Consider the following 21,258-nt stretch of genomic DNA (forward strand, 5'->3'; position numbering starts at 1 on the left):
GGATCACTGATCGCAGTAAAGAGCCGATGACATAGGCTCTATCATGTGATCAGCTGTGTCCAATCACAGCTGATCACGTCAATAGAAAATGTTGGTTATGGGCAGTCCTCTCCTCACGTTGACAGCATGTGAGGGGAGGACACATCTACCACTGATCATCAGGGCACTGTAGCCCCATCAGTGCCCATAAATGCCACCCATCAGTGCCCAATGAGAGCTGTGAAAATGCAGAATCGACTCCCTCAAGAGTTGGTTCTGGCCAGCTCAGTGGATTGCTTTAAAAAAGGCCTGGATTATTTCTTAGATACACAGAATATAACTGGATAATAACATTTATACTGTAGGTAAAGTTGATCCAAGGAATATCCGATTGCCTCTCGAGGGATCAGGAGGGAATTTTTTTCCCTGCAGGAGCAAATTGGGTCATGCTTTGCTGGGTTTTTTTACCATCCTCTGGATCAACTGTGGGTATAGGAATATAACTTTTTTTTTTTTTTAATGGTTGAACTGGCTGGACTTTTGTCTTTTTTCAGCCAGACTAACTATGTAACATCAATGCCGCCTGTCAGTGCCAGTCAGTGCTGCCTTTTAGTGTCCACCAGTCATGCCTATCAATGCCCACCAGTGCCACCTATCAGTGCCTCCTCATCAGTGCAGTCTATCAGTACCCATCAGTGCAGCCTCATTAGCGTACATCAGTGAAGGAGAAAAATTAATTATTTACAAAATTTTATAACAGAAACTAAGAAAAAAACTTTTTATTTTCAAAATGTTCAGTCTTTTTTAGTTGGTTTTGCAAAAAATGAAAAACCCAGTATGATTAATACCACCAAAAGAAAGGTCTGTCTCAAAAAAACTTATAAAAAAATTTGTTTGGGTATAGTGTTGCATGACTGCACAATTGTTATTCAAAGTGCAACAGCACTGAAAGCTGAAAATTGACCTGGGCAGGAAGGGGGTAAAAGTGCCCAGTAGGCAAATGGTTAAACAGGTGTCCAGAAGACAGTTGATTATAAAAGGGTGTTACTTAAAGAAAACCCCATTTTATGCTGTTAGCAAAGGCATCCCATGGAAGAGAAATGTCACAAGGCCTGAGAAAGAAAATAAAAGGTGAAGGCTACAAGATCAACAAAGTTTTACTTAGCAGTCAGAATACTGCAGCAAAAGTGATTTGCCAGGGCCCATGCTGAAAAAGAAGACCCTGTACTCTGGAATTATGAGACCAAAATAAATGTTTTTGAAACTGATGGCTTCAAAACTGTATGGCATTGCAAAGGTGAGGCGTACAAAGAAAAATGCATGGTGCCTACAGTGAAACATGGCGGTGGCACGGTTCTCCTGTGGGGCTGCATGAGTGCTGCTGGTGTCAGAGAGCTTCATTGCATTGATGGTATCATGAATTCACAGATATACTGCTCTATATTGAAAGAGAAGATGCGATCTGACATCTGAGGAGGGGTGTCGAGTCACTCTGCCCCTTCTCTGAGCATCTGGGGCGCGGAGCGGATTGAGGCCTACCGCAGCGTGTGAAGCCGCGGTGTTTCCTAGATCCGCGGCTGGAGCGGATCGCAGTCGCAGCCAGACTGCCGCCCTATCGCCTTGCCCACCAGCCCCTGGAGTCAGGTCAGCTATTGGGGCAGGTTGGGTGGGCTCCTGGGGTCCTCCTGGTGGACTGTGCTGTGTCCCTGCAAGATTCCAGCAGGATACTGGAGGTCTGACCTGCTACAGGAATGGAGCTGGCTGGGAGAGGGCATCCTCCTGCATAGTCCCTTTCTCCAGTGGATAAATCAGGGGTGTCTGGGATATTTTCTGGCAACCTCTACACAGTCTGCATACCTGGCTTATATATCGTAACCATCTATATTTCACTGACTGTGACATTATGTTGAACCTTCTGTGAATACCTCCCCGGTGGGGGACACGTACACGAACCAAGGGGGAAAATGTCAGAGTGACCTCCTTGGGCCGCGCCACCGTGACATTATTCTCGGCCACTGGGCTTCTACACCCTAACATTACACTTCAATAGCCTGGGGGTGACTTGGAAATCTGTAGACCGCTTTCGGAAATGCATCGCACTCCCCGCACTAAACTTAAACACAGGGCCAAACAGCAATCCCCCTTACAAGGCCACATTGCCAAGTTGATACCTAGCCGCCTGAGCCTGATGATAACACCCAACTTTCAGGGAACCCCGAGTCTGATGGCGATAGTCAGCGGCAATTTCCGTCGGGGCTGGTTGATCCTCTTGAACATCATCCCGAAGCCTTACTACACAAATTCCGTGCTACAGTGCGAGAGGAGATTACTGTTGCTTCGCGTAAATTATCCTCTGATCTGGCGAGAGGCCTAAAAGAGCTGGGTCTCCGCGCCCACCAATTGGAACAACGCATGGATCTGGCAACTACAGTCCTGGAGGGTCACGAACAAGAAGTGGAGGATCTACATGCTGAGCTGGATACTTTGAAAAATAAGCTGGAGGATGCTGAGAATAGAGCTCGCAGGGATAATCTCCGCATCCGTGGAATCCCGGAGGCAATCACCGATTTGCAGGGCACTGCAACTGCCCTTTTCCAGGAGTTGGCCCCTGAGATTCCTCTGGAGCGTCTGGAGTTTGATCGTATCCATAGAGCTCTAGCACCTAAGTCCACGGAGGGTCCTCCCAGAGACATTATTATTAAATTTCACTTCTATCGCACCAAGGAACGTCTACTGCAGGCAGCTCGGAATTGTTCGGCTTTGGAGTTTCAAGCTCATTCTGTCCATCTGTTCGCGGACCTGTCCCCAGTCATGATTGCCAAACGTCGCACCTTGAGACCCTATCTTCGGATTCTTCAGTCAGCTGACATCAAGTACAGATGGGGCTTCCCTTTCAAGCTTTCATTTTCCTTTCAAGGTCGTCAATTTCAAGCTTCTACGCCGGCGGATCTCCGGCGTCACTTTCGGGAGCTCAACTTGGAGTTGCCACAATCCCAGAGTGAGGAGACTTTACTACCTACGCGCCATCAAAATTCTCAGTCTCTGCGTAAATCTCCTCCTAGTCAAAGCGGTTCACAGGCTCTTCGATCCTTACAGGCCCAGCGCTTTCAGGAAATCTCTGCAACCTGATGTTTATGTAGCTTAGTCCCATGTGTTTTTTTTTTCTTTTTTTCTCACTGCCACTCTCTGGAATTGAATTTAGATTTGTTCAGGGATTCTATATTTCCGTGTGCCGTATCTCTTCCGATCAAGAATGGATGTTACTTTTCTCTGCATTGATTGGTTGAGATCCTTATTGTCTTGCGAGTTTTGGATTGCCTATTTACAGGTGTATTAGCCTGTAAATTAGTTGTTTATATAATGTTTATTCTATATCAATGCCGAGTTGTTCCGGTGGAGGGTCGTGTCCCCCTCCGAGCTGGCTAGCGGTCTGGTCTTCTGTCCCGCCCGCTACCTAGCCTTTATGTGGGTGTTTTGCCCACAGGTGATTACTATATTGTTTGAATCAATCTCTATGATTTACAGATATCTTGCTTGTATATTAGAGGTCTTCTTGTCCTCTCTTTTCTTCTTAGTTTCTTTCTCTTTGTTCTTTGTCATGTATGTCTTGTGTTTTTGCAAATTTTTGTTTCCAGGGCTCCCGGGGATTGTGGTGGATTTTATCTTTCTTCCTTTTAGATATCCATGGCGTTGAACTGGTTATCACTGAATGTCCAGGGGATGAACTCTCCACAGAAACGGGTAAAGATATTTACGTTTCTTCGGGCTCGCAAAGTTGACATTGCTTGTTTGCAAGAAACCCACTTCTCCACTACTTCTGCCCCAAAATATTTTGATGCACGTTACCCTCAGATATTTCAAGCTAATGGTCCCACTAAACAGAGAGGTGTATTGGTTGCCTTCCATAGTAAAACTCCATTTGTCTGTGTGAAGCGTATTGCTGATCCCAATGGCAGATACCTTCTGCTCCAGGGCACGATCCAGGGAATAGATGTTACCATAATGTCTTATTACGCTCCTAACGTCAACCCTGGACCTTTTCTGTCACATCTATGTTCTCTCCTGGCCACGCATCAAAGGGGTACGCTTCTGATGGCGGGGGATTCAAATTTAGTCTTAAACCCTACACTTGATAAATATCCAACAGAACGCTCTGACCCTTCCACTTCAGCGAAGTCCTTTGTACGGACGTTAACTACCTATGATCTGGTAGATTTATGGCGTGAATTTCATCCTCAGGGAAAAGACTACACTTATTCACACCCTCACCATTCTCATTCTAGAATTGACCATGCCTTTGTCTTACGTAAACATCTCCCTCTGGTTCGTTCTGTCTCTATCCTAACAGTCCCATGGTCGGACCATGAGCCTATTTTGGTAGTCTGTCAATCTCTCCTATGCAGGCCGACCTTCTCTTCATGGATAATGAATGATTCCTTGCTTTCACTGAAGGAGATTCAGACGGAGCTACATCGTAAGTCCCAGGAATATTTCCAATTAAACTCAGGTTCTGTCTCTTCTTCGGTAACATTGTGGGAAGCGTACAAGGCAGTTCTTAGGGGGCATATTATCCAGATAGCTTCAAGGCGAAAGAAGGAAAGACAGCTTAAGCAATCTCAGTTAGAATCGAAGTTAACTTCCACGTCGGTTCAGTTTAAACAGTCACCTTCCCCGTCAAATCGTAGACTGTTGGATCAGGCTCGTTTAGAATTGGATCTCTGTTTAACAGATGAGGCTGAGCGCTCCTTGCGTTGGACTCGCCAGAAGTGGTATAGCAAAGCTAACAAACCAGACTCTATGTTGGCCCGTAGATTGCGTTCTTTTGCACAACACCCCAAACCGATATCTTTACGTACTCGTCACAATACCCTTACGAGCAACCCAGTAACGGTTTTAGAGGAGTTCCGGCACAGACTAGCTAAACTTTACTCTGATCCCACCCGGGCCGACCCTCAGTCTATTTCTGACTTCTTATCTAGTTTGTCGCTACCTACTTTAACGTCGGCCCATAGGGATCTGATGGACCGAAATATCCAAGTATCTGAGGTTTTGCAAAGTATAGAGGAACTGAAAACAGGCAAACGCCCAGGTCCTGACGGATACACGGCACTATATTATAAGAAATTGGCTGATGTGCTCGCTCCCCACCTTGCCGCTATGTTTAATGCGGTGAAGGGAGGTTCAAATTTTTCCCCGGACTCTTTAACTGCTAATGTGGTTATGATCCCTAAACCGGATCGAGATCATTCTTCCTGGGCTAATTATAGGCCTATCTCTCTTATCAATATCGATATGAAGATTCTTACTAAGATTTTGGCTACTCGATTGAATTCCTTCCTTTCTCGTCTAATTAAAAAGGATCAGGTGGGATTTGTTCCCCATAGGCAGGCCGGAGATGCTATCAGACGTATTTTACAATTGCAACAATTGGCCCATACTCGTAAAATCGATATGATGCTCTTATCCTTAGACATCAACAAGGCTTTTGACACTTTATCCTGGCCGTATCTCCTGTCGGTCCTCCATCGTTTTGGTTTTGGCCCTTCCTTCCTACGATGGATCTCCTCGCTATATACATCCCCTCAAACGAAGCTTAGATACTACGGATTTGAGTCTTCTACGTTCTCGGTTGCTAGAGGTACTAGACAGGGCTGCCCGCTTTCCCCTTTACTCTTTATCTTAGCCCTGGAACCGTTGGCTGAAGCAATCCGTATACATCCTGATATTAAGGGAATTGATGTGGCAGGCTCCCAACATAAATTATCGTTGTTTGCGGATGACATATTATTGTCAATCTCGAATCCGGGGGTTACTTTGCCTAATCTGCTAGCAGCTCTCGATTCCTTTGCCACCCTCTCAGGTTTACATGTCAACCCAGCTAAATCAAAAGCTATGTCAGTTACCCTCCCAGCACCACTTTTGACTACTTTGAAGCAAACGTTCCCCTTCCAATGGCTTTCGGCATTACCATATCTAGGAATTAAGCTTACCCCGACATATGATGGACTGTATCAGGCTAACTTTCCCACTGTTTTTCATGAGTTGACTGAACTCTTGTCCTCTTGGTCTCATTTTCCGTTATCATGGTTCGGCAGAATTAATGCAATCCGTATGACCTATCTTCCTAAACTACTATACCTATTCCGTGTTCTGCCAGTTTCCGTACCTTCGCATATATTACGTATACATCAGCGAAAACTTTTGTCCTTTATTTGGGGCTCCTCTCGACCTAGAATTAGTAAACATATTTTATTTGCGCGGCGGAATGCGGGCGGGTTATCTGTTCCAAATCTCCAGTCCTACTATTTGGCGGCTAACATTGCCCCTTTAGCTCACATTCATGCTTCTCACCATTTCCCCCTGTGGGCTGTAGTAGATATGATGGACTCTCATCCGATACCGCTCCCCTCCTTGCCCTGGCTCCCTAATTCTCAGCGTCCATCTAACCTTAGCCCAACGCTGACACTTTCGCTTCGTCTTTGGGATTCTGTAAAATACTCCGCTGGCCTTATCTCTCCTCATCTGCCTCTGATACGTCTATTGCATAACCCATTATTCCCTCCGGGTAAGGATAACCCTAGGCAGTTTGTCTGGTGGCAGACACATGGTTTTTATGATGTCCATTCACTTCTATCCCCCACCAGAATACTTACCTTTGACACTTTGCGTTCTTCTTATAACATTCCCCTCCGAGAACATTTTGGTTATCTTCAACTTCGTCACTTTATTCATACTCTAATACGTACGCATCCAGGACCATACCGTTTATCCCCTTTTGAAAGCCAGTGTAGACATAGACCGCATGCTCCAGGTCTGATCTCCCTGATTTATTCTTCCATTATGTCTTATAGAACCCCTCCGGTTCGTTCCTACCATCAGCGTTGGCAGTCGGAATTAGGGGGAACCCTGGATCAACAAGACTGGCAGCTCATGACCCAAACATTATCTAAGTGTTCCAGGAATGTCATTATTCTTGAGAATGCCTATAAAATTCTATACCGATGGTACTATACGCCTGCCCGTCTAGCTAGTTTTATCCCTACCTATTCCCCGGTTTGTTTTCGAGGATGTCAACAATTGGGTACCATGGCACACATCTGGTGGACTTGCCCTAAGGTAAGCAGGTTGTGGATTAGGGTATATGCCCTCCTCCGCACTATTCTTCATACAGACATTAAGCGTAATCCATATGAAGCTCTTCTATTTAAACCACTTGAGGGCCTTCTCCGCTCTGAACGGCAGCTGGCATCACATTTATTTATGGCAACTAAATTGACGATTGCGAGGGCTTGGAAGACTCCTGTCCTTAGCTTTGAGGCTGTCACAAATCGGATGAACTTCATAATGGTCAATGAAAAACTGACGGCCATATTGTTGGATACCCATACAAAATTTCTGCAGATATGGCGTCCTTGGCTGGATATAGCTCAGCCCTCGAGATTCGACCAGTCCCTTTTATCGATATGAGGATGAGTTCTGCTGTGATCCCCCTGGAGCCCTTCCCTCTCCCCCTTTTTTTTTTTTTTTTTTTGTGTGTTTTTGTGTGTGTTGTCCATGTCTCTCTACTATTTGTCTTTTTCTACTCTTCTGTCTACTCTGTCCTTAAACATAATTTACGGATTGTACCTGCTGTTCTCTGCGCTGTATCCGTACAGTTATTTATGCAATCTAGATTTCCTTTTAAATTCTAGGTCATGAATATGTACTGTTTTTTTTTTGATGCGGCCATTTCTTGGGCCTTTCCTGTTTATTATAATGTTGATGTAGCAATACTTCCCTTTGGAGTTTACATTATCATTGACCCACAAAGGTCTGTTACCCGTTCCCTCCCAATCTCCCTCCCCATCCCTTTTCAGATTTTGCTTTTATCGATACATGCCTTGCACCAGCTTCCCTGCATTTATTGTAATATGTAACTGTTGGTCATTGAATTCTTGCTACGATTGTCTGTTCATCTTTGCTTATTATTCAATAAAGCTTTTTGTAAAAGAAAGAGAAGATGCTACCATCACTCTGGGCCCTTGGTCATTGTGCACTTTTCCAACATGACACAAATCTAAAGCCACTGTTGCTATTCTGAAGAAGAACAGGGTGAAAGTGATTCAGTGGCCAATTAGGTCTCCTGATCAGAACCCAATCGAACACCAATGGGGAATTCTGAAGAGAAAAGTTGAGCATCACTCTCAATCCAAGAATATAACTTTTTTTTTTTTTTTTTTTTAATGGTTGAACTGGATGGACTTTTGTCTTTTTTCAGCCAGACTAACTATGTAACTATTAAGGCTAGGTTCACACCTATGAAGGTTGCATTTGAGCCGTTTTTGCACCTGTGTTTTTTCCACGTTTTATGGGATTAAATTTTTTTCTTTTATATATTTTTTTTGTTGCTAGGCAGATTTAAAAACACAAAATGCATCAAAAACACGGCAAAAACGCAATACAGGCTTTTCTGCAGCACTTCCACTGACCGTATTTTTCGCTCCATAAGATGCACTTTTTTACCCCCCAAAAAAGGGGGGAAAATGTCAGTGCGTCTTATGGAGCGAATGTAAAGCGGCCGGTCCCGTATTTCTGCCGCCACCAAGTCAGAATACTGGGCCGGCCGCTCAGCTCTTCTCTCCTGCAGGACCTTACCTGTTCCTCGCTCCAGCGCTGCAGTCTTCTCGCGGCGGCTTCTGTGACAACCGGGTGTCCACTGCACAGGCTCCGGGCCATTCACAAAGCGCAGCGCTTCTCGCGCATGCGCAGTGGGCACCTGGCAGTCACAGAAGCCGCCGCGGGAAGAAGGAAGGACAACTCCGCGGAAGTAGGGAGCGGGTACCTGTCAAATTCAGGTACCCGCTCCCCCTCCCTCCCCAAAGGTCCGCAGTCTCCGGCCATCCCCTGTACTGTGCCCGCAGTCTCCGGCCATCCCCTGTACTGTGCCCGCAGTCTCCGGTCATCCCCTGTACTGTGCCCGCAGTCTCCGGTCATCCCCTGTACTGTGCCCGCAGTCTCCGGTCATCCCCTGTACTGTGCCCGCAGTCTCCGGTCATCCCCTGTACTGTGTCCGCAGTCTCCGGTCATCTCCTGTACTATGCCCGCAGTCTCCGGTCATCCCCTGTACTGTGCCCGCAGTCTCCGGTCATCCCCTGTACTGTGTCCGCAGTCTCTGGTCATCCCCTGTACTGTGTCCGCAGTCTCTGGTCATCCCCTGTACTGTGTCCGCAGTCTCTGGTCATCTCCTGTACTGTGTCCGCAGTCTCTGGTCATCTCCTGTACTGTGTCCGCAGTCTCTGGTCATCTCCTGTACTGTGTCCGCAGTCTCTGGTCATCTCCTGTACTGTGTCTGCAGTCCATTGGTTCAGAATATTTTTTTCTTGTTTTTCTCCTCTAAAACCTAGGTGCGTCTTATGGTCAGGTGCGTCTTATGGAGCGAAAAATACGGTAGGTCTATAAAACCAAAAACACAACTTTTTGCGTTCAAAAAAGTCCCTGACCCTTTCCAAAAAAGGCACCAGGTGAAGATGCGCAGATGTGAACATGTCCCATAGGAAATAATGTTAAATGGACTGTATTGCGTTTGTGCAAAACGCTGCAGAAAACAATTAGGTGTGAACCTAGGGTAATGGTGAGCACTGAATATATATATATCTATATTTACATACATACATATATATACAGTCATGGCCGAAATTGTTGGCACCCTTGATATTTTTCCTGAAAATCAAGTATTTCACACAAAAAAGGTATTGCATTAACACATGTTTTGCTATACACATGTTTATTCCCTTTGTATGTATTGGAACAAATATAAAACAGAGGCAGAAAAGCAAATATGACATAATGTCACACAAAACCCCAAAAATGGGCTGGACAAAAGTATTGGCACCCTTAACTTAATATTTGGTTGCACACCCTTTGGAAAACATAACTGAAATCAGTCGCTTCCTATAACCATCAATAAGCTTCTGACACCTCTCACCCGGAATTTTGGACCACTCTTCCTTTGCAAACAGCTCCAGGTCTCTCTTATTGGAAGGACACCTTTTCCCAACAGCAATTTTAAGATCTCTCCACAGGTGTTCAATGGGATTTAGATCTGGGCTCATTGCTGGCCACTTCAGAACTCTCCAGCGCTTCTTTGCCATCCATTTCTGAGTGCTTTTTGACGTATGTTTGGGGTCATTGTCCTGCTGGAAGACCCAGGATCTTGGACGCAAACCCAGCTTTCTGACACTGGGCCCTACAGTGCGACCCAAAATCCTTTGGTAATCCTCAGATTTCATGATGCCTTGCACACAGTCAAGGCACCCAGTGCCAGAGGCAGCAAAACAACCCCAAAACATCATTGAACCTCCACCATATTTTACCGTAGGTACTGTGTTTTGTTCTTTGTAGGCCTCATTCCGTTTTCGGTAAACAGTAGAATGATGTGCTTTACCGAAAAGCTCTATCTTGGTCTCATCTGTCCACAAGACGTTTTCCCAGAAGGCTTTTGGCTTACTCAAGTACATTTTGGCAAACTGTAGTCTTGCTTTTTTATGTCTCTGTGTCAGCAGTGGGGTCCTCCTGGGTCTCCTGCCATAGCGTTTCATTTCATTTAAATGTCGACGGATAGTTCGCGCTGACACTGATGCTCCCTGAGCCTGCAGGACAGCTTGAATGTCTTTGGAACATGTTTGGGGCTGCTTATCCACCATCCGGACTATTCTGCGTTGCAATCTTTCATCAATTTTCCTCATCCGTCCACGACCAGGGAGATTAGCTACAGTGCCATGGGTTGCAAACTTCTTGATAATGTTGCGCACTGTGGACAAAGGCAAATCTAGTTCTCTGGAGATGGACTTGTAACCTTGAGATTGTTGATATTTTGCCACAATTTTGGTTCTCAGGTCCTCAGACAGTTCTCGTCTCCTCTTTCTGTTGTCCATGCTTAGTGTGGCACAGACAGACACACAATGCAAAGGTTAAGTGAACGTCTCTCCTTTTTATCTGCTTTCAGGTGTGATTTCTATATTGCCCACACCTGTTACTTGCCCCAGGTGAGTTTACAGGAGCATCACATGCTTGTAACATTCTTATTTATCCGCAGTTGTGAAAGGGTGCCAATACTTTTGTCCAGCCCATTTTTGGAGGTTTGTGTGACATTATGTCGAATTTGCTTTCTTTCCTCCCTTTTTTTGTTTTGTCCCAATACACACAAAGGGAATAAACATGTGTATAGCAAAACATGTGTTAATGCAATACGTTTCGTGAGAAATACATGATTTCCTGGAGAAATATCAAGGGTGCCAACAATTTCGGCCATGACTGTATATATATATATATATATATATATATATATATATATATATATATATATATATATATATACATACATACACACACACACACACACACACACATATATATATATATATATATATATAAATAAAACACACACCTGTGGATGTAAGCTGCCTAAAATCCTTCTGTCTCTTCATGTAATCCCAGAGAGGGATGTTGAGATCAAAGCTCTATGGGGGCAAAACCACCACTTTCAGAACTCCTTGTACTTTACACTGAAGACAGTTCTTCATGACATTGGCTGCATGTTTAGGGTCGTTGTCCTGTTGCAGACTAAATTTGGTGACATTCACAAAGCTCCCTGATGGCATAAGATGATGGACAAGTATCTGCATGTAATTCTTAGCATTGAGGACACCATTGTTCCTAACCAAATCTTCAACTCTCTCTGAAGATATGCAACCCCAAACTTGCAAGGAACCTCCGCCATGCTTCACTGCTGCCTGCAGACACTCATTGTACAACTCTCCAGCTCTTCACAATCAAACTGACTCTTCCTACAACCAAATTTCAAATTTTTATTGACTGGTCCAGAGCACTTGCTGCCAGTTTTCTGCACCCCAGTGCCTGTTTTCAGGCATAGTTGAGTCCCAGCACTGTTTCCACGTCAGAGGTGTGGCTTTTTGGCAGCAATCCTTCCATGAAGACCACATCTGGCCAGACTTCTCTGGACAATAGATGGGTGTATCTGGGTCCCACAGTTCTGTTGGTATTGCTGGACATTTTCCAACGCAAAAGAGAAGTATGATGTGTCTTTCATGTGCTGCATTAAGTTTCCTTCGCCAACCACTGCGTCTACGGTCCTCAATGTTGCCCAATAAATGGTGTCTTCAATGTAGAAAAATACAGGCAGATACTTATCCATTATGCCATATCATCAGGGAGGCACGTGATTGGCCTTAAATTTATTTTGCAGCAGGACAACAAAACCAAACATACAGCCATTGCTATTAAGAGCTATTTTCAGCGTAAAGAACAAGGAGTCCGAGTCCTGGAAGTGATGGTTTGGCCACCAGAGAGCCCTGATCTCTACATCATCAAGTCTGTCTGGGATTACATGAAGAGACAGAAGGATTTAGGTACTAGATAATATTTTTACTCTTGCACTTGCAGTCCTCAGAAAGCTGCATATCCCACAAAACACTGCTTGGTAACCCACCTTCCGGCCAAGGTATTTCTATGTGGGAAGGTAGAAGGGATTGCACCTATGCTTATCCACATTTTTATTATTTGCGCTTCATGGTGCCTGCTGGTTGGAAATTTAGTGTGTACGTTTTACAATGAAGCCTTTACACTACCAAAATCTATTGGCTATCCAGTTTTTACTAGCCAATCAAAAAAAAAACAAAAACTGGATTGGTGGTGATACCAGTGTAAAACTGATAAACATTGGCCTTTTAAAAAGGGGCCCAAAATTTTAGAACCCTAAGAAACACTAGGAAAAGAACACCGAGGCAAGTGAGGGTTACTATGCATCACTGTACTAGCATTCCCCGAAGATGGAAATGGCGTCACCAAGGGTCCTGAACTGGGGAGCTCCAGTGAGTATAACTGATTTCACCAGGTAAGGAAAACAAAAACCTTGAAGGAGGGGTTAGAGGGAGGTGGAAGGGAGTAACAGGAAAAAATAGATTCTGGACAGATAAGGGCTTTATTAAAAGGTTCTATCAAATGGGAGGTTATAAATGTTCATGTATAAGACCATGTCCGTAACAGTCAGAGAGTTGTTTGACTCAGTGCATGTTACCCAGAACTCAGCCTAGTAAATTGTGAGAACTATATGCATTAATATACAGTGCATCCAGAAAGTATTCATATCGCTCAACTTTTGCCACATTTTATGTTACAGCCTTATTCCAAAATGGATTAAATTCATTTTTTTCCCCTTTTCCATCTTTGCAATTTATTAAAAATAAAAAAAAAACACATGTACATAAGTACTCACAGCCTTTGCTCAATACTTTGTTGAAGTACCTTTAGCACTAGTTACAGCCTCAAGTCGTTTTGAGTTTGATACTACAAGCTTGGCACACCTATTTTTGGGTGATTTCTCCCATTCTTCTTTGCAGTACCTCTCAAGCTCCATCAGGTTGGATGGTGAACTTCAGTTCACAGTCATTTTTAGATCTCTCCAGAGATGTTCAATCAGGTTCAAGCTTGGGCTCCTGCTAGGCCACTCCAGGAAATTCACAGAGTTGGCCCGTAGCCACTCCTTTGTTATGTGAGCTGTGTGCTTAGGGTCATTGTCCTGTTAAAAGAAGAACCGTCGCCCCAGTCTAAGGTCCAGAGCACTCTGGAACAGGTTTTCATCAAGGATGTCTCTGTACATTGCTGCATTCATCTTTCCTTTGATCCTGACTAGTGTCCCAGTTCCTGCCACTGAAACATCCTCACAGCATGATGCTGCCACCACGCTTCACTGTAGGGATGGTATTGGCCAGGTGGTGAGCGGTGCCTGGTTTCCTCCAGACATGACGCTTGGCATTCAGGCCAAAGAGTTAAATCTTTGTTTCATCAAACCAGAGAGTTTTGTTTCTCATGGTGTGAGAGTCCCTCAGGTGTCTTTTGGCAAACTCCAGGCGGGCTGCCATTTGCCTTTTACTGAGGAGTGGCTCCCGTCTGGCCACTCTACCATACAGTAGAGGAAGATGAAAGAAAGAGCGCACAAACCTTGCGCATTACCTCAATAAATAGCGACTAATTTTATTAATAAGGAAATATACTCACAAAATGATTGTAGAACAGGCATAAGTAACCATAATCCACACAGGGTTACAGGTAAATCAAAAAGGGGGGGTATGAAGGCTAACGCGTTTCGAAGGGTGCTCCCTTCTTCATCAGAGCTGGGTTTGGCAGATAGAAACTTCAGTATGGCAGAGTTCCCATGGCAAGGAGATATTCAGCCACTGAGTGTCAGTATTACAGCAGTTCAGGCTGAACTGCTGTAATACTGACACTCAGTGGCTGAATATCTCCTTGCCATGGGAACTCTGCAATACTGAAGTTTCTATCTGCCAAACCCAGCTCTGATGAAGAAGGGAGCAACCTTCGAAACGCGTTAGCCTTCATACCCCCCCCTTTTTGATTTACCTGTAACCCTGTGTGGATTATGGTTACTTATGCCTGTTATACAATCATTTTGTGAGTATATTTCCTTATTAATAAAATTAGTCACTATTTATTGAGGTAATGCGCAAGGTTTGTGCGCTCTTTCTTTCATCTTCCTCTACAGTTTTATTAAGCTTCCCCAGCTTCATGATAGAGCTGCACAACCTCTGATCACCAGTGGATAAATACACAACACGCTGCTTGTCACTAACGCCTGTTTGATCTGAGTCCTTGAGCGCAGGAGATAATGGATCTTTGGTCACTCTACCATACAGGCCTGATTGGTGGAGTGCTGCAGAGATGGTTGTTCTTCTGGAAGGTTCTTTTCTCTCCACAGAGAAACGCTGGAGCTCTTTCAGTGACCATCGGGTGCTTGGTTACCTCTATGGCTAAGGCCCTTCTCTCTCGATCGCTCATTTTGGCCAGGCGGCCCGCTCTAGGAAGATTCCTGGTGGTTCCAAACTTCTTCCATTTACAGATGATGGAGGCCACTGTGCTCATTGGGACCTTCAATGCTGCAGAAATTATTCTGTACCCTTCCCCAGATCTGTGCCTTGATACAATCCTGTCTCAGAGGTCTACAAACAATTCCTTGGACTTCATGGCTTGGTTTGTGCTCTGACATGCACTATTAACTGTGGGACCTTATATAGACAGGTTTATGTCTTTCCTAATCATGTCCAATCAACTGAATTTCCCACAGGTGGACTACAATAAAGTTGTGGAAACATCTCAAGGATGATCAGTGGGAACAGGATGCATCAGAGCTCAATTTTGAGTGTCATGGCAAAGGCTGTGAATACTTATGTTCTTGGTTTTTTTTTTTTTTAATAAATTTCAAGGATTTCAAAACGAACTTTTCACGTGGTCATTATGTGTTATTGTTTGTAGAATGTTGAGGAAAAAAATTAATTCAATCCATTTTGGAATAAGGCTGTAACATAACAAAATGTGGCAAAAATTAAGCGCTGTGAATACTTTCTGGATGCACTGTATGTACTACATATGCAGTATTCATTATATGGGTATTTATTGCACATTCCCGGTTAGGCATACTTGCAGACAGTTGCAAGTATGCCTAACAGCCAGTTGCAGACAGTTTTAGAAACTTTAAATGACTGTAAGCACTCTTGTTCCAAGCCTTGTCCCTTTTACTGCACAGCTTGCTGCAATGGTAACTAAAGGTACTGTATTAATAAAAAACAAAATAAAAAAAAGAGGAATTCACATTCTGAATATTATCTTTCATACAAATATCCTATTTTTAGGATAGTGGTCCTGTAACAAAATTCTTCACAGCTAAATCTAAAGCATTGACTAACTGCTCACTATAAAATCAAACATCTTATTTTCACAAACAAAATATGTTTTAATAATCAGTGACATGCCTGGCATGTGCCCTCTAAAATGTATTTTCTAGGGAATAAAAATAGATTCTGTTAAACTTCCCTGGAGAAACTAGATTGTGCTGACATAAGTGAACATGCCCAAACACAGCCATCTGTCGTTGGTATGACCCTGTGTTTATTCACCTGCACAGATTACTCTGAGCATTAAACTGCTCCTCTGACACACACAACGTTAGGATAGATTCTCACCTTGCCAGAAGGAAAGGAAGATGACTGACTTCACCATGAAGAACTTGAGCACAGGACTGTAAGGACTAAGAAGCTCTCGTGTTGCAAAGTAGAAGAGAAACAAAGCATAGAGTGCAAGACTGACTGAGATGTTGTAAATAATTGTTACATAGAGGTAACCACTGGCCACACTGCAATGACAAAAAGACCATGGTGAAACATTTTGTTTTCAAGAGAGGAAAAAAAAACAGTTTGGTTGACTAACTGAAATTAATGTTTACATCCTAATTGAAAGAATTTCTGCAAGCACATGTATTAGGCTCCTTTCACACGGGTGTCATCCATTCAGTCACATTTTTGCCAAGAAAAAACTAATTCAGTTTACATCAGTTAACATCTATCTTCCATTTAGTCCAGTTCCATGTACATCCATTTTTTGTTCGCTATAGCTTTTTAAAACACAAAATAATAAATGCAGATTTGTTCGGTTTAAAAATGGACCTGAACAGAAATAAAAAAATGGATGATGTAAATTTACATCTATGCACATAGGAATGCACTGCTGTCCTTTTTTCATCAATCAACAGACAGATGAAAAACGAAAAGATGGAACGAAAGCCCATGTGAAATAGACCTTAGACAACTTTCTCACAAGTGATCCGACAGGGTCTGCCTTTCAGTTTTTCAGGTGGACCTGATTGGATGGTCCATGTATCCCTATGGATCAGTGGGTGTAAAACAACTTGCGTCCGTTTACACCCGCCTACATCCAATCCGATCTGCTAAAAGAAAAAAAACGGAAGGGGATCTGTCCATCTCTGTCTAGATGATTGGATGGCACATTATATACACCCGTCAGTCCATAGAGCAGAGCGGGCTGTGTCTGTGTTCACTCTGCATAAACTGAGAGGACACTGACCTGTCATTGACCCGCTCTCAGGACAGATCCGCTGTTGAGCAATTTTTCACACACTACTGTAATGTGACTGCAATCTAATTCTCACCGTACATACCTCAATTTTCAAGCAATTTCAACTTTCAGTTTTAGACAACTTTAAGCCAACCTTTAATCCTTTCACAATTTTCCTTCAAGTGTCACTAAACCCACAACAGTAAAATCTGTCTGAATATGCAGTAAAGCATGCTTGTTATACTCACTGTGGAACCTAAGGGGTTAATCCACATAGTGTAAAAAGAATGTTTGATCCTCTCTTCTCTGATCCTCCCCTTCTTCCAGTGTCTCCTAAATATCTCCTGATAGAACAGAGGCTTGGGGTCACTCTGCACATGCTCAGTTTGATGTTTATTGCAATAGTTTTTTTTTCTTGGGAAAGTGCATGTGATCAGCACAGGGCCAATTGGCACTGTCCAGACAGAGGTCAGGGGTCCTGCATCCTCCTACAAAAGAATGAAAACCCCTCCTACAAGCTGTAACCAGTGCTTTGCTAAACACTTATATAAATCACAAGACTGCTCTAACTGCTAATGATAAAAGGTATTTAGCAGTTTATATTTACTAAAATAACTGCATTTCCATGTTTTGTGTACTGTGGTGGACCAGATATAGTGAATGCAGGGTCCTGGGTTTAGTAACACTTTGCTGGTGGCAGGTTGCATTATTCCATTTGGTAATTTTTACTATGGAAAGCTGACTGAAAGTGGATAAGATTGTTATACATTAAAAGTTCTAATACTTTTAAACACACTAAATACTGAATAGATCAAGACAACCGGGTTTTGAATTTGGGAGATGGAAGATTTAATTCTTGCTCTGAAAAAACAGGATGAGAAATACTTTCAAGTTTTGACCCTATACAGAGGAATGACCTGAACCCAGGGAAAGACTGACTAAAATGATTGCTTTTCATTCTTAGACTATCTTCAGTGTTGGCCATGTAGTCTTTATGTGGTAGGTGCAAGAAGAGAGATACTTCCCCTACCACGCTTGTCCTTTACCCCTGCTCTTTATCTCCAGCCATTCTTCCCACAGCTTCAACCCCACTAAGTTTGACTTGCACACACACACTACAATTTTATGGTATCATCTCTTTTCAATTTACCAAAAATTATATAGTGTGAGAGCCTACTTACACAATCTAAATTTATATCCAATAATGTAAGCCCTTATACTATACATTTGTTGATAAATCTACAGGAGACTCTAAATCTAAAGCAGCAAAAATGTGTGGCACTTTTTAAATTCATGAACAGCTGGTAGTGCCCAAGTGGATATACACTCAATGCAAAGTCTACAGTAGGTAGGCACTAGCACTACACTACTGTTGGAAAATGTAAAGGAGATTTGACAAAATATAAACAGATTATGATGTAGGTGGCCAACAAAGTATCCTTTTACTTTGCCAGTGCAGGGGTATGTGAAGTGCAGTGCACAACTGCATAATCGAATGTTGGTTTTCCAGCAAAACCATTTGACAGAAGACAGTCTTAACGACTGGCTTCTGCTGAACAGACAGTGGTACACATGTACTGGCTTTTGTTAAATAGACAGTGGTAAAAAAGGTCTTGCTGAAACGGCTTACTTTCAGTGCGTGATTTTCCAGTATTGGATAGTTTGTGGAAGCCTCAGACCCTCAAGTTTTAACTGTGTTCCACTGAGTAGATTCACCACTTCCGTTATTTGTTCTGGTGACTACTATGCCCAAGACTGAAAGTGATAGGAAATCCATAATTTAGCATTGTCAGCAAAGCAAAATGTTAGAGGAAATCTTCCACTGGAAACACCTGTTATAGTGACAGCTGTCTAAGACATAAATTCCTTACACTTTTTGAGATTTTCTTTTATTTCATGTTGCTTCTTTCAGACAGGAAGTGAAGGGAAATCGCCCCAGTGGAAAAAGACAGCAAAGAATAACCATTCCAGATTTTATCCAAAAAAAAAACAAACGCGCGTGTCTTTGCATACACTTTAATCTCTTACTGTCCTTATAAAGCATATTTGCAGCAGCAAATTGGGTGGGCATTTACGCTCACACGCTGCACATATGTGTTCCAAGGGGGTGAATGAGCTCCTACAATCCCCCCACCCTCCCACTAGTCTTGCTGCATCTCCATCACAGGCTTCGGCCTGTTCCCTGGGCCATGACTCCCACACCTCCTCTATCCTGGATTAAGAAATGGCTGATATATTCCTCAGCCAAAGTAGTGATGCGGACCCTGACCTAGACAGTCCTGAGAGATCTCCGGCACTTCCACCTGTCCCGCCGCAGTTTTCGGGGGACACAACCCTTATTGCCCGCTTTGCTGATCTGTTACAAGGGGAACTGAATAAGGCTACTACTAAATTAGCAGCAGATTTAAAGCAGGACTTCCAGGAATTGGGCCAACATATAGATAGTAAAGTAGATGCCATGGTCCATAATGCGTCTGAAAACTCCAATATGATTACTGAATTACAAGATCCACTGAAGAAGCTTACTCTAAAATAGATGACCTGGAAAAGTGTGCCTAACGCTAAATTTCCATATCCGGGTGCTCCCAGACATTCGCTATCTTTGGGCTTAAGTTTACCTACAATGGATAACCTTATGCATTCTCTACATTTCATGAAGGCAAAAAGATCCTGCTCCAATTGGGCATCATCTTGCATAGTCCTTCATTCCACACCCAATCGAGATCCGACGCTCAGCCTCTGCCACTCTTGTTTGCCTGAACGTCACGGAAGATGAAGTCATATCGTAAAGCGACTTCTTCATTGCAGTTTTTGTTACCTTTTCCGTAGTAGCTTCTCCGTGGTTTACTTTTGGGAACAGTAGCTGCCATTCTTTCTATACTGACCTTTATGGTCTGCCTCGAAATAATGCCTCCCCATCCGTTAACCATTTCCTGACATCTTTGACTCTCCCATCTCTTCAGGAAGCCCATAGAGACCTAATGGACCAGCCTATCACTTGTGAAGAAATCCAGAATGCTGTAAAAACTTTGGCTCCACATAAATTACCAGGACCGGATGGTTTTCCTCATACTTATTATAAAACCTTTTTTGATCCCACATATGGCTTATTACTTTATCTACGGGACGGGGGTGTGGTGCCATTTGATGACAATAGAGTGTATATTAGTGTCCTTCCCAAGCCTAATAAAGATACTACTGCTGTTCCTAATTACCATCCTATTTCTCTAATCAATTGTGACCTTAAGATCCTTACTAAGGTCTTGGCTTTATGCCCTAATATGTTTTTAGCACACTACATTCATGATGATCAATCAGGATATATTAGAGGCCGTCAAACCCCTGACCAAACTCGTCGAACTTTGGAATTACTATCTGCTGTACAATCTAGCTGGGATAATTCCCTGCCGAGGGAAGTATTACTGCTGTCTCTAGATCTTCACAAAGCATTTGATAGTTTGACCTGGGACTATTTGTTTCAGACGTTGGGCGCCTTTGGGTTTGGCTCCTCCTTTCGGTCTCTCTTACAAGCTTTATATTGCAACCCCTCAGCTCAGGTTTCTATTCAGATATAAGTCGGCTTCTCTTTCTATTAGGAGAAACACTAGGCAGGGTTGTCCACTCTCCCCCTTACTCTTTGCATTGGCAATAGGACCTCTTGCTATTGCTATTCGGCCTGACCCTACCATTTCAGGTATTCATTGCAGCTGACGCAAATGTGCCCTGTTTGCTGAAGATGTCCTTATGTATGTTTCCAACCCCCGAAGGTCTTTGCCCAATTTGTTGACTTTACTTCATCGATTCGCTTTAGCTTCGGGTCTCACTCTAAATTCTTCTAAAACAACTGCATTAAATATCACTTTACCCTTTTCGGAGGTTCAGTACCTTCGAGACAACTTTGATTTTCAATGGGCTTCCCGCTCTCTTCCCTATCTGGGGATCCATCTTACACGTTCCATTACAGCATTATATTGTGCCAATTATCTCCCACTTTTCAAAAGACTCAAGGACGATTTGTGTAATTGGGCGGATTTCCCTTTATCTTGGTTTGGTAGAATCAACTCTATCAAGATGAGCCTTTTACCAACATTGCTCTATTATTTTTGGACATTACCAATTGCGGTTCCTAGAGGTGAAATATTGCGCTTACAATCCAACATTTCTCGATTCGTGTGGGGTAACAGACGTCCTCGGATCAATAATTTGACCTTATATTCCCAGAAAAAGCATGGCGGTTTTGGGACTTTCTAACCCTTTGGCTTATTTTCACGTGGCCCAGATAATGCAGCTCTCTTACACTACAGCCAAAGGTATGGTACCTCCATGGGTTGGCATTGAAGCCTTAGCTTGTCATCC

General features: G+C 43.4%; 1 protein-coding gene across 4 annotated transcripts in view; it reads right to left on the reverse strand.

Annotated features, from left to right (window-relative positions):
• Positions 1-21,258, reverse strand: part of TMEM184B (transmembrane protein 184B) — a 188,819-nt gene that overhangs the window by 13,673 nt on the left and 153,888 nt on the right. For all 4 annotated transcript variants that reach the window (XM_089674263.1, XM_089674264.1, XM_089674262.1 and 1 more), the window contains one exon: positions 16,014-16,183. In XM_089674263.1, the coding sequence (XP_089530389.1) occupies positions 16,014-16,183 (170 nt within the window). The remainder of the gene's footprint in view (positions 1-16,013; positions 16,184-21,258) is intronic.

Source organism: Staurois parvus, unplaced genomic scaffold (assembly GCF_062004578.1).
Source record: "Staurois parvus isolate SC_StPar_1 unplaced genomic scaffold, SC_StPar_1.0 ptg000149l, whole genome shotgun sequence".
Lineage (NCBI taxonomy): Eukaryota > Metazoa > Chordata > Amphibia > Anura > Ranidae > Staurois > Staurois parvus.